General features: G+C 45.3%; 1 protein-coding gene across 1 annotated transcript; it reads right to left on the bottom strand.

Annotated features, from left to right (window-relative positions):
- Nucleotides 1–8978: 8978 nt before the first annotated feature.
- LOC138785799 (olfactory receptor 1G1-like) lies at nt 8979–10706 on the bottom strand. The gene is made up of 2 exons (XM_069962131.1): nt 10680–10706; nt 8979–9908 (listed from the first exon to the last, which is right to left on the bottom strand). Exons 1-2 carry the CDS (start codon nt 10704–10706, stop codon nt 8979–8981), a joined length of 957 nt encoding a protein of 318 aa, XP_069818232.1.
- Between the last annotated feature and the right edge of the window lie 257 nt (nt 10707–10963).

The raw sequence follows: 10963 nt of genomic DNA, 5'->3' as shown, positions 1-10963 counted from the left end.
TTTTTCTCTTTTAACCCCTTGTGAAAATGATAAATTCAAGGCTAGACCAACATTATAGTGTAAAAAATTGAATATTTCATTTTCACGCCACATTGTTCCACATTTGTGCCCGTCACCAGTGGGGTCCATATGCTGACTACACCCCTTGTTACATTCCTTGAGGGGTGTAGTTTCCATAATAGGGTCACTTGTGGGGGGTTTAACTGTCTTGGCAACACAGGGGCCTTTTGAATGCAACATGGCCCCTCGAAATCCATTCCATCCAAATCCAGCCTTCAAAAACCAAATGGCGCACCTTCCCTTTGGAGGCTTACCCTGCACCCGCATGGCGCTTTATGTCCACATGTGGGGTATTTCCGTACTCAGGGGAAATTGCTCTACACATTGTGTTTTTTTTTTATCTTTTAACCCCTTGTGAAAATGAAAAAATCAAGACAAGATCAATGATTTAGAGTAAAAATTTTAAAAAAATTACACTAAATGTTGGTCTAGCCTTGATTTTTTTCCATTTCCACAAGGGGTTAAAAAAGAAAATGAACACAAAACGTGTAGGGTAATTTCCCCTGAGTACGAAAATACCCCACATGTGGACATAATTTGCCATATGGGCACAGGGCAAGTCACCAAAAGGACAGAGTGCCATTTAGAGGCTGGAATGGGGGATGGAGGCCATGTCGCAATTACAAAGCTCCTGTGCTGCCAGAACAGTAGAAACCCCCAACAAGTGACCCAATTCTGGAAACTACACCCCATAAGGAATCTAACAAGGGGTGCAGTGAGCATATGGACCCCACTAGTGATGGACACATGTGTAGAACATGTGCCGTGAAAATAAAAAATACCATTTTTTTCATTTTCACGTCCCAAATGTGGCCGTCACCAGGGGGCCATATCCCCGCTGCCCCACTTGTTAGATTCCTTATGGGGTGTAGTTTCCAGAATGGGGTCACTTGTGGGGGGTTTCTACTGTCCTGGCCGCACAGAGGCTTTGTAATTGCATCATGGCCTCCTCTAATGGGAATGGCGGCCATACCTATTTAGCTGGGGAAAAGGGACAATTCTAATTTATTTGGGGGTATTAGGCCAATTATTAGTTTATAAGGTTGAAAATGACAGGTGTCCATCAAACTCAACCTGTGTTGATCCAGAGGAAGGCAAAAACCCCTCGTGAGGCAGACGACAGTAGCCTCATCACAGGGGAAAAATTCCTTCCTGACTCCATAATGGCGATCAGAATAATCCCTGGATCAACGTGACCCCTGAAATAGGAATAAGGGACAGAATATATATAATGTAGAACCCCAGTGATGTGTGGTGCGCCTTGGAGCGATCCAGTATGCAGAGGCCGGGGTGATCAGGACAGGTGTCACACGGGAAAATGGCGTCCTTCCTGATCCCCCTGTTACCCCACACTCTGCACTTCTTCTGGGGTCTTCTGTTCTCCAGTGTGGGGGACGTCACCTGGAAAATGTTGTCCTGGTGCGATACGGGGTCCTTCATATCCAGAAGCGCTGGGTCCGCTCCATGGCTGCTAAATATTAGGGCGCTATTACTACTTCTGATATGTTCGGATCGTGCCGCAAGCTACAGTAGCTCAGGCAGCGAGGGACCGGAAGAGGGGGTGCTGGTATAAAAGTTATCCCCGTACAGGTGGTAACCTTTATCCAGCAGTGGGAAGATCAGTTCCCCAACGATCTCCCCACTAACTCCGAGGATGGGGGGGGGCATCTGGGGGCATTTGGGGGCTGGATTCGGGTGTCCCTTCCTACATACACTCTAAGGGTACGTGCACACTGCGGAATCGCGAAGGATAACCCTTTGTGCATTCCGCAGCTGGCACCCGCCGGCGGACTGATGCAGGCGCACGTCTCCGTCCGTGTCGTAGACTCCATTCTATGCACGGGCGGATTCCGCTCTGCGTCCAACGTGTTGATGGAATGACGGATGATGGAATCCGCCCATGCATAGGATAGAGTCTATGACACGGGCGGAGACGCGCCCCTGCATCAGTCCGCCGGCGGGTGCCAGTTGCGGAATGCACGAAGGGTTATCCTTCGCCATTCCGCAGTGTGCACGTACCCTAAATCTGTAAGTGTACCCTGAGGTACTCTCACAGAGTTTGTAGAATTTCACGCCATACCGTCATCTCTTATTGGGACGGTACTGGCAGAAAAGACGTGTCTGGGGGGCAGCGTACGCTACGCTACTCCCAGACACGTCACTGGATGATGAGGAGGATGAGGATGAATGGAGGAACAAAGGACCCCCCATTCATCCTCACTGGCTGTTTCGGTGTCGGAGGCAATAATAATGTATGCGTCCGATACCGAAAACACCCTGGGGGCCATCTTTATATGGGGATTGGTATATGGGGTATGTAGTGGTGTAGTGTAAAACTTTATTCAATGTAGTGTGGTGTAATGTAGTGTTTTTTACGTGTTTTTTACAGTAAGTATACAAAAAAAACCTACGCCAAAAATGGTGTTGCTGATAAATGCCGCACTTATGTTCGACACTTATCAGCAGACCGTGGCAGTAGGATATAAAAAAAAACACCCTACGCCAAAAAGGAGGAGTTGCTGATTAGCAGCGCACTTTTGTGCGATGCTGATCAACACTCAGCGGCGATAGGGTGCGGAAAATAGAAAAAAAAAAATTGGGAAAAAAAATTTTTTTTTTACTACATACTGAACATCCCTGTAGTGGCTGATACGTGTATTACACTTATCAGCCGCTAGGGGGCAGCAGAGCGCAAGATCCGAAAATAGACGACGCTGGAGCCGGAAAAATACGAAAATAGACGACGCTGGAGCCGGAAAAAGCCGATCGGGACTCACGGAAGAAGCCGAAGATGAAGAGGACGCCGGGAACCCGGAAGACGCCGATCAGGACCCCGGGACAGGTGAGTAATGTACAAATACCTGCTCCGGACCCCTCAGCTACCTAGCTGAGGGGTCCGGAGCAGGTATTTATTACTTGTGGGGACTTTGATCGCCGTGAACGGCCGGCCGGCTGGCCGGCCGTTCACGGCGATCGGGACGGTGGTACCGTGACCACCATTACTTTTTACAGTAATGGCGGTCGGTGCCGTCCTCGGACAGCACCGACCGCCATTTTTTTCCGGGTCATCGGGCCACCGATGGCCCGGAAAGGTTCCGATCGCCGCTATGGGCTTATCAGCCAATAGCGGCGATCGTCGGCATGGGGGGGGTTAACAACCCTCCATGCCGACAGGGAGAGATGGCCTGCTATGTATTATAGCAGGCTATCTCCCCCGATCGGGACCCGGCCGGCCGCGGCGCCCGTTTAAAGGGATGACGTACCGGTACGTCATGGGTCCTTAAGTGACAGTGATCCATGATGTGCCGGTACGTCATGGGTCCTTAAGAGGTTAAACCAAAGCAATGCTCTTAAACCAAGTCACAGTTTTTAAAAACTGTGAGCTCTTAAACCAAAACGCTCTTAATCCAAGTTACTCTTAAACCAAGGTACTACTGTATTAGAGAAAACAACCAATTAACAGATGGCGGCCAATATCTTACAATGTTCACTTCATGATGGAGGAGTAACGGAGGGGATTATATATTATATATATCTGTCATAGGACATCACTGTGAGGAGAAGACACTCAAAGATTCTGAGGAACAGGAAAAATAAAACTGTGTCATACAGCCAATAGAAGTGATGGCCGCCCCATTATTCAGTAGGATGTGGAGCAGGTTGGGGACAATATCTGTAGTTAATAAGATGTCAGTGATGGAGAGCTGTGAGATGAAGAAGTACATTGGGTTGTGGAGGATCTTGCTGGTGGACACCAGGGTGATGATCAGGAGATTCCCACATATTATCAGCCAACAAACCAAAAGGAAGAGAAGGAACTCTGTGAACTCTGTCTTGATGTTCTCTTGTATGTAGAGCAAGGCAATACGTTTTTATCAAAGAAATGACACTTAGAAATGACTTAGAGTGGACTTAATACATGACCTAAAGTAACGTTATTACACAAGCAGTGTTCTCTACTTTATAGCTTTATATTTTTTCACAGTGATTTAATTACAACTTCTTTCTGTTTTTAGCTCTGTAGCAGCAGATGGGTCATAGCGCCAATGCCGATCGCTGTCTACAACCGAAAATGCCAATAATGCACAAAGGAGCATAAAAACTGAACATAAAGCCATGCAAGACCTGGATTTTTTTTCTTTTTTTGTACTGTATACTTCAGTAAACTGGAACCTGGCCAAGTTACTACAATGCCTGGCCTGTGAAAGACATATACTGCCCTTGCCTTGAAAAAAGCACTTGCCGAAAGGTAGTAAAATGCAAAGAATTGTAGTGCTAAGGCTAGGTTCACACTGCGTTTTCAGCATCCGTTTAACGGATCCGTTTTTTTTTTAACGTCCAGAAAAATAGGGTCAGCAACGTTTTTTGGTCCGTTTTGGTCCGCCAAAAAAAACGGATCCGTTTTTTTTAATAATGGAAGTCAATGGAAAAACGGATGCACACAAATGAATCCGTTTTTTGCAATCCGTTTTTCATGCGTTTTTTTTTTGCAAAAAATGGATGCGTTAAACGGATGCTGAAAACGCAGTGTGAACCTAGCCTTATTAGAGTACCTTCAAGTACCCTAATACTCGAACGACTACCAAGCTCGGACGAGCATGTTCGCTCATCACAATTCATTAATTAATTTTTATTTATTAAATGGAAAAAGAGGGGTGATTCAAACTTTTATTAGAGGAGGGGATTTTTTTTATTAACATACACAATAATAAGAAGTCCTCCTGGGGGACTTCTAATACAACTACACTGATTTCTTATATATCTCCATTAGATCGGGGCTGTATTGCTCTGGTCTGCAGCAGACCAGATGCATGGATCGCCAAGCCGGGATCAGCGTTAGTCTGATTCTGAGCCCCGGCCGGTTTAGAAGAAGGGATCACGGAGGGGAGAGATTCCGTCACTAGACACCAGGGATGGCGCTGTGCAGGGCATTTAAATGCATCTGTCATGTCTGACAGCTGCATTTAAATGTCCTTAGTAGCAGGCATGCCTATCATCCACGCCCCCTTATAACCACGGTCCCAGGCTGCAGAAAAAGGCCAGGATCATAGTGGTTCAAAGCAGGATCGCAGAATAGCCCCTCTCATATGTCATGGCGCCGTTAGGAGGGTTCTGAGAGGGGCTATGCTGCGATCCCGCTTTGAACTACCATAATCCTGGCAGCCACCAACAGATTGTATACCACAGCCCCCCAAAAGCTAGTGGGACCACTAGTATATTTTCTGATTTTTGTATTTCTTCCTGAGGGCATACCCAAGCTCACTGCAAATTGCCCTGTATTAGGGGGTGTCATACAGTGTATAGCTGCAGTCAGCAACAGATTGTATACCACAGCCTCCAAAAAACTAGTGTGACTGACGACCAGTATATTTTCTGATTTCTGCAGCACCTTCTATCTTCCTTGGATGTTGAAGGCAGGATTGACCAGGCCTTTCACCAGTACCTTCTACCTTCCTTGGATGTTGTAGCCTTTTTGAAGGCAGGGTTGATTCTTCGCCCCTACCTCCAAAGATATGCCTCTCACGCACAACTGCATGAGGGTGTGGGGCTAAATCTAGCCATAATCCAGCGTTTTTAATTGGTTGATTGTATTGTCCATCTTGGTCTGGGTCAGTGGTGTCAGGCTCAGTTTTTGGGTGGTCCATATGCTACCTGTGTTTGAATGGTTCCCTGTGTTCTCAAAGCCATGCTGAGTTAGGCTAAATTTTAGGGTGGTTCATATGCTACCTCTGTTTTTAATGTTTCTCTGTGTCTTCAACGCCATGCTGTGTCAGGCTCAGTTTTTGGGTGGTCCATTTGCTACCTGTGTTTGAATGGTTCCCTGTGTTCTCAAAACCATGCTGTGTCAGGCAAAATTTTGGGGTGGTTCATATGCTACCTCTTTTTTTTTCCCAAAGCCATTCTATGTCTGGCTTAATTTTTGGGAGGCTCACTTCCTTTCTCACTCACTTTTAATGGTTCTCCGTGTCCTCACTGCCACGCTCTGACGTCACTACATCTGAGGAAGAGCTGGACTGGTTGCCGGGGGCCCGCCAATCGTGTCCCCGGGAACCAGCCAGCTGTGTTATCTTTTTTTGTGTGTGTAGCCGCGGCCAGGGCCTCACCATCCCCGGTCGATCGGCATCAGGTGTACCATTGATGGTGACTGATAGTTGGCCTAGCCAGTAAGCTGTCAGCACCTAGGTTCGTGTCCACTATAAATCCAAGCCCCTGGCCTCATTCCAATTTTTGGGAGGCTCACTTGCTTCCTCACTCACTTTTAATGGTTCTTTGTGTTCTCACTGCCATGCTGTGTCTGGCCTAATTTTTAGGGGGCTCACTTGCTTCCTCACTCACTTTTAATGGTTCTTTGTGTCCTCACTGCCATGCTGTGTCTGGCCTAAGTTTTAGGAGGCTCACTTGCTTCCTCACTCACTTTTAATGATTCTCTGTGTCCCCACTGCTATGATGGGTCTGGCCTAATTTTTGGGAGGCTCACTTGCTTCCTCACTCACTTTATGTGTTCTCTGTGTGCTCACTGCCATGCTGTGCCTGGCCTAATTTTTTGGAGGCTCACTTCCTTCTTTACTCACTTTTAATGGTTCTCTGTGTCCTCACTGCCATACTGTGTCTGGCCTAATTTTTGGGAGGCTCACTTGCTTCCACACTCACTTTTAATGGTTCTCTGTGTCCTCACTGCCATGCTGTGTCAGGCTAAGTTTTTGGGTGGTTCAACATATGCTACCTCTGTTTTAATAGTTCTCTATGTCCTCACTGCCATGCTGTGTCTGTCCTAATTTTTGGGAGGCTCACTTGCTTCCTCACTCACTTTTAATGGTTCTCTATGTCCTCACTGCCATGCTGGGTCTAGCCTAATTTTTGGATGGTTCATCATATGCTATCTCTGTTTTAATGGTTCTCTGTGTCCTCACTGCCATGTTGTGTCTGGCCTAATTTTTGGGAGGCTCACTTGCTTCCTCACTCACTTTTAGGCTATGTTCACACTACGTATATGTCCGGCCGCATATTTTCGCGTCCGGACATATACGCTGTAAACTCCGTCCGGAGATTTAAGCTACTTGCGGCCGGCTACGTACAGACCGCGAACTTACGCCCATAGTCTACTTACGCTTCCCGAGCGCCCTACGTAGCGCTGTCTTTTACTTGGAAAGCTTCGCCTAGCCCAGGACACCCCACAGAACCTTTTGGATCGGCACAAAAAGCAGCAAAAATGAAGAAATCACCACTACGTACGGGACCGCATGTAACGCTACGGGCGTAAGTTACGGCATTTTCGTCCGCAAACAATGGTCTGGTTCATTTTTTATATACTATATATACTTTATATACTTTCCATTATACGCAAACTACGTAAGTCTCCGGCCGCTTATTCACGGAACGCGCTACGGCCGAAAACTTACGTAGTGTGAACATAGCCTTAATGGTTCTCTGTGTCCTCACCGCCATGCTGTGTTAGGCTAAGTTTTTGGGTGGTTCATCAAATGCTACCTCTGTTTTATTGGTTCCCTGTGTTCTCACTGCCATGCTGTGTCAGGCTGAGGTTTTGGGTGGTTCATATGCCTACATCTGTTTTAACCAGGCTGTTGCCCAGAATTTGGTATAATGGTGCAATTAGGCAGCCTCAGAGGCATGCATACATGCTGCCCCTGCTGTTTCCTGTCCATTTCCATTGTATTTCCATCATTTTCTGTGGTTGAAAGGTTTTCACACGACCTTCGCTCTACCGAACTTGGTTCCTCTGCAAAAATGCTCGAGTTTCTCATAGACTTCAATAGGGTTTGTTACTTGAAACGAGCACTCGAGTATCGGGACATATTTGTCTCGAGTAAGGAGCACCCGAGCATTTTAGTATTCGCTCATCACTATTAATAAATAATTGAAAAAGCGCCAAAAAAATCCAAAGTGCAAAATTGTGCATTTTTGGTCGAATCAAATCCAGAAAAATTGTAATAAAAAGTGATCAAAAAGTTAGTAAGGTACCGACAGAAAGTAAAGATCATGAATCAAAAATGACATCTCACACAGCCCCATAGACCAAAGGATAAAAGCGTTATAAGGATGGGAATAGAGCAATATTAAGGAACATTTTTTAAAAGCTGTCATATAAAATAAAAGTTATGCAGGTTGCATATCATTGTAATCGTAACAACTTTAGGAACAAATATAGCATGTCAGTTTTACCATAGGGTGAACGACGTAAACACTCCCCCCTCCAAATAAAACATACAATTAGTGACACAAAAAATAAGGGCCCATGTGGGTTCTAGGTGAGAAAATACAAGCACTATGGCCTTATATACACGAGGAGAAAAAGGAAAACACTAAACTGAAAATTGGCTCAGACCTTAAGGGGTTAAAGTGTCATAGAGGCGGGTCTGTGATCCTGTCAGCTCCAGCTCCTCTCTCCATCCACTGCTGTGTCTTCAGGACTACAGACACAGCGGCTAATGGGACGAGATCTGACATTGTCACAGATCGCCTTTAGAATAGAGAAGAAATCAGGCGATACCTTTTTGAGGCTAACTGAGTAGATTTGATTGTAAGCTTTGGAGAGTCTAACTCCCTTCGTCAGACATGATCGCCTTTGTGACACTTTCAGTCCAAAATAAATGATGTTTTTACATCAGTGCTAAGCATCTCTGGGAACTCCTTCAAGACTGTTGATCTGTCTGCACTGTATGCATTTGTGTGCTGTCAGTTTCCCTTTAACTAATGGAAGTTTCTATCATTCTGATGAGGGAAGAGCTCATTGCACCACAATAGTAAGGGTATTCTTCAAGACAGGAGAGCTCCAGGGCAAACAGATCATCAAGAAAAGAACTAAGAAGAAAAAAAAAGTTCTTGAGAAAGCTGAAGGTCATCAGTCTACAAGGTATATGAATAACAATGCTTAAATTTGGTCCTTTTCCTATTATTTATTATATCAGATCAATCACTTTCATCATGTTTTGTACAGATTTTTTAATGTCTCCATTCTTTAGACTGTATATAATGGGGTTGGCCAAAGGAGTAAACACAGTATATAGCAGGGAGAGGATTTTACTCATGGTTACGGTTCGCCCATTTGTTGGGATAACATAAACACCAAATATAGTCCAGTAGTATATAGAGACCACAATGAGGTGGGAGCTACAGGTGGAGAAGGCTTTCTGTCTACCAGTACTGGATGAGATCCTTAAGATTGCTGAAACCATATAAGTATAAGACACCACTATAATTGTGGTTGCAATGAAGATGACTGGAATACCTGTAACATCAATCTCTAACTGAACAATGAAGGAGTCTGAACAGGAGAGTTCTAGTAATGGAACAATGTCACAGAACAAATGGTCAATGATATTTAGACAACAAAAGGTAAGATTTACTGTTGTTATGGTGTAAACCAAAGTATTTGAAAATCCAAAGAACCAACAGATGGCGGCCAATATCACACAATTTCCACTTGTCATAATGGAGGAGTACCGGAGGGGATTACAGATGGCCACATATCTGTCATAGGACATCACAGCCAGTAGGAAACATTCAAATATTGCGGAGACACCAAAGAAATAAAACTGAGTCATACAACCAATAAAAGTAATGGTCGCCCCATTATTCAGTAGGATGTGGAGCAGGTTGGGGACAATATCTGTAGATAATAAGATGTCACTGATGGAGAGTTGTGAGATGAAGAAGTACATTGGGGTGTGGAGGATCTTGCTGGTGGACACCAGGATGATGATCAGGAGGTTCCCACATATTATCAGGCAATAAACCACAAGGAACAGGCAGAAGAGGGAAAGTCTTAAACCTTGACTGACCTGAAATCCTAAGAGACGGAACTCTGTGACCTCCGTCTTGTTGGTCTTCTTTATGTAGACCAAAAAAAAACATAAAAAGATAATATAAAATAAGCTGTGTTCACTACTGTAACTTTATATCATTATATCCTTTCACAGTGAAAAGAAAAACAACAACTGGTGTTAGATGACATAGAACATCACATCTTGCTGTGTCTTTACCTCCATAGCTGCAGACCAGCCCCAGCTCTTATGCTGATCCCTGTCCACATCTAAGGTTGACAATAATTGGCCTGGTTACCAGAAGTCAGCCTGGTTTGAAGAATCATGCTTTTATATGTCATGGGGATGGTGGTGGTGGTGGTGTGTGTGTGTGTGTGTGTGTGTGTGTGTGTATAACTTCTAGAAGAGATGAGACCACAATGCAGTATGGAAAGAAGACCAAATGGACAGAAATGGGTTGGTTCATTGTTTTTATAGAGACCTTGGGTCCCTGAATCATGTGGATATTTCTGTGACATGTATCGGTAGACATTGCTCAGGAATGAGGAACAGGACAAAGAGATCACTCTAGTTACTCAGCCTTCAAACCTTACTCGGCCTCCCAAGATGATTGATCATCCGTGGGATTTTCTGGAAAAAAAAGTCCCATCTATGAAGGCTGCATCTAACACCTTACAGATTTAAAGGATCTGCTATTCATGTCTTGAAGTAGACACAAATGGGTTTTAAGAGGTCCAGGACTCCAGAGCTCAAAGCAGTTTTGGCACCATGTTATGTTATGCTGTTAAACAATTTGATTAATCTTTAACCCCTTAACGACATCGGGCGTAAACTTACGCCCTCGCGCCCTGGTACTTGGCGCATCAGGGCGTAAATTTACGCCCGATGTTTCCCCGATCGCTGCGTGTTCACACACAGCGGTCGGGGAAGATGGCCTGCTATAAATCATAGCAGGCCATCTTAGCTTCACGGCACGGGGGGTGGTTAACACCCCCCGTGCTTACGATCGCCGCTATAGGCTGATCAATTCAGATCAGCCAATAGCGGCGATCGGAACCTTTCCGGGTCATCGGCGACCCGATGACCAGGAAAAAAATGGCGGTCGGTGCTGTCCGAGGACG

The sequence above is a fragment of the Dendropsophus ebraccatus genome, chromosome 1 (assembly GCF_027789765.1).
Source record: "Dendropsophus ebraccatus isolate aDenEbr1 chromosome 1, aDenEbr1.pat, whole genome shotgun sequence".
Classification (NCBI taxonomy): Eukaryota; Metazoa; Chordata; class Amphibia; order Anura; family Hylidae; genus Dendropsophus; species Dendropsophus ebraccatus.
The sequence above is the reverse complement of the archived record's forward strand: the minus strand, read 5'-3'. Positions and strand labels throughout refer to the sequence as shown.

Coding starts and splice junctions, on each gene's coding strand:
- LOC138785799 (XM_069962131.1), bottom strand. CDS start 10,706: ATGCGCCAAGTACCAGGGCGCGAGGGC. Junction 9,909..10,679: donor AAGTACCAGGGCGCGAGGGC/GTAAGTTTACGC, acceptor GTCTACATAAAG/AAGACCAACAAGACGGAGGT.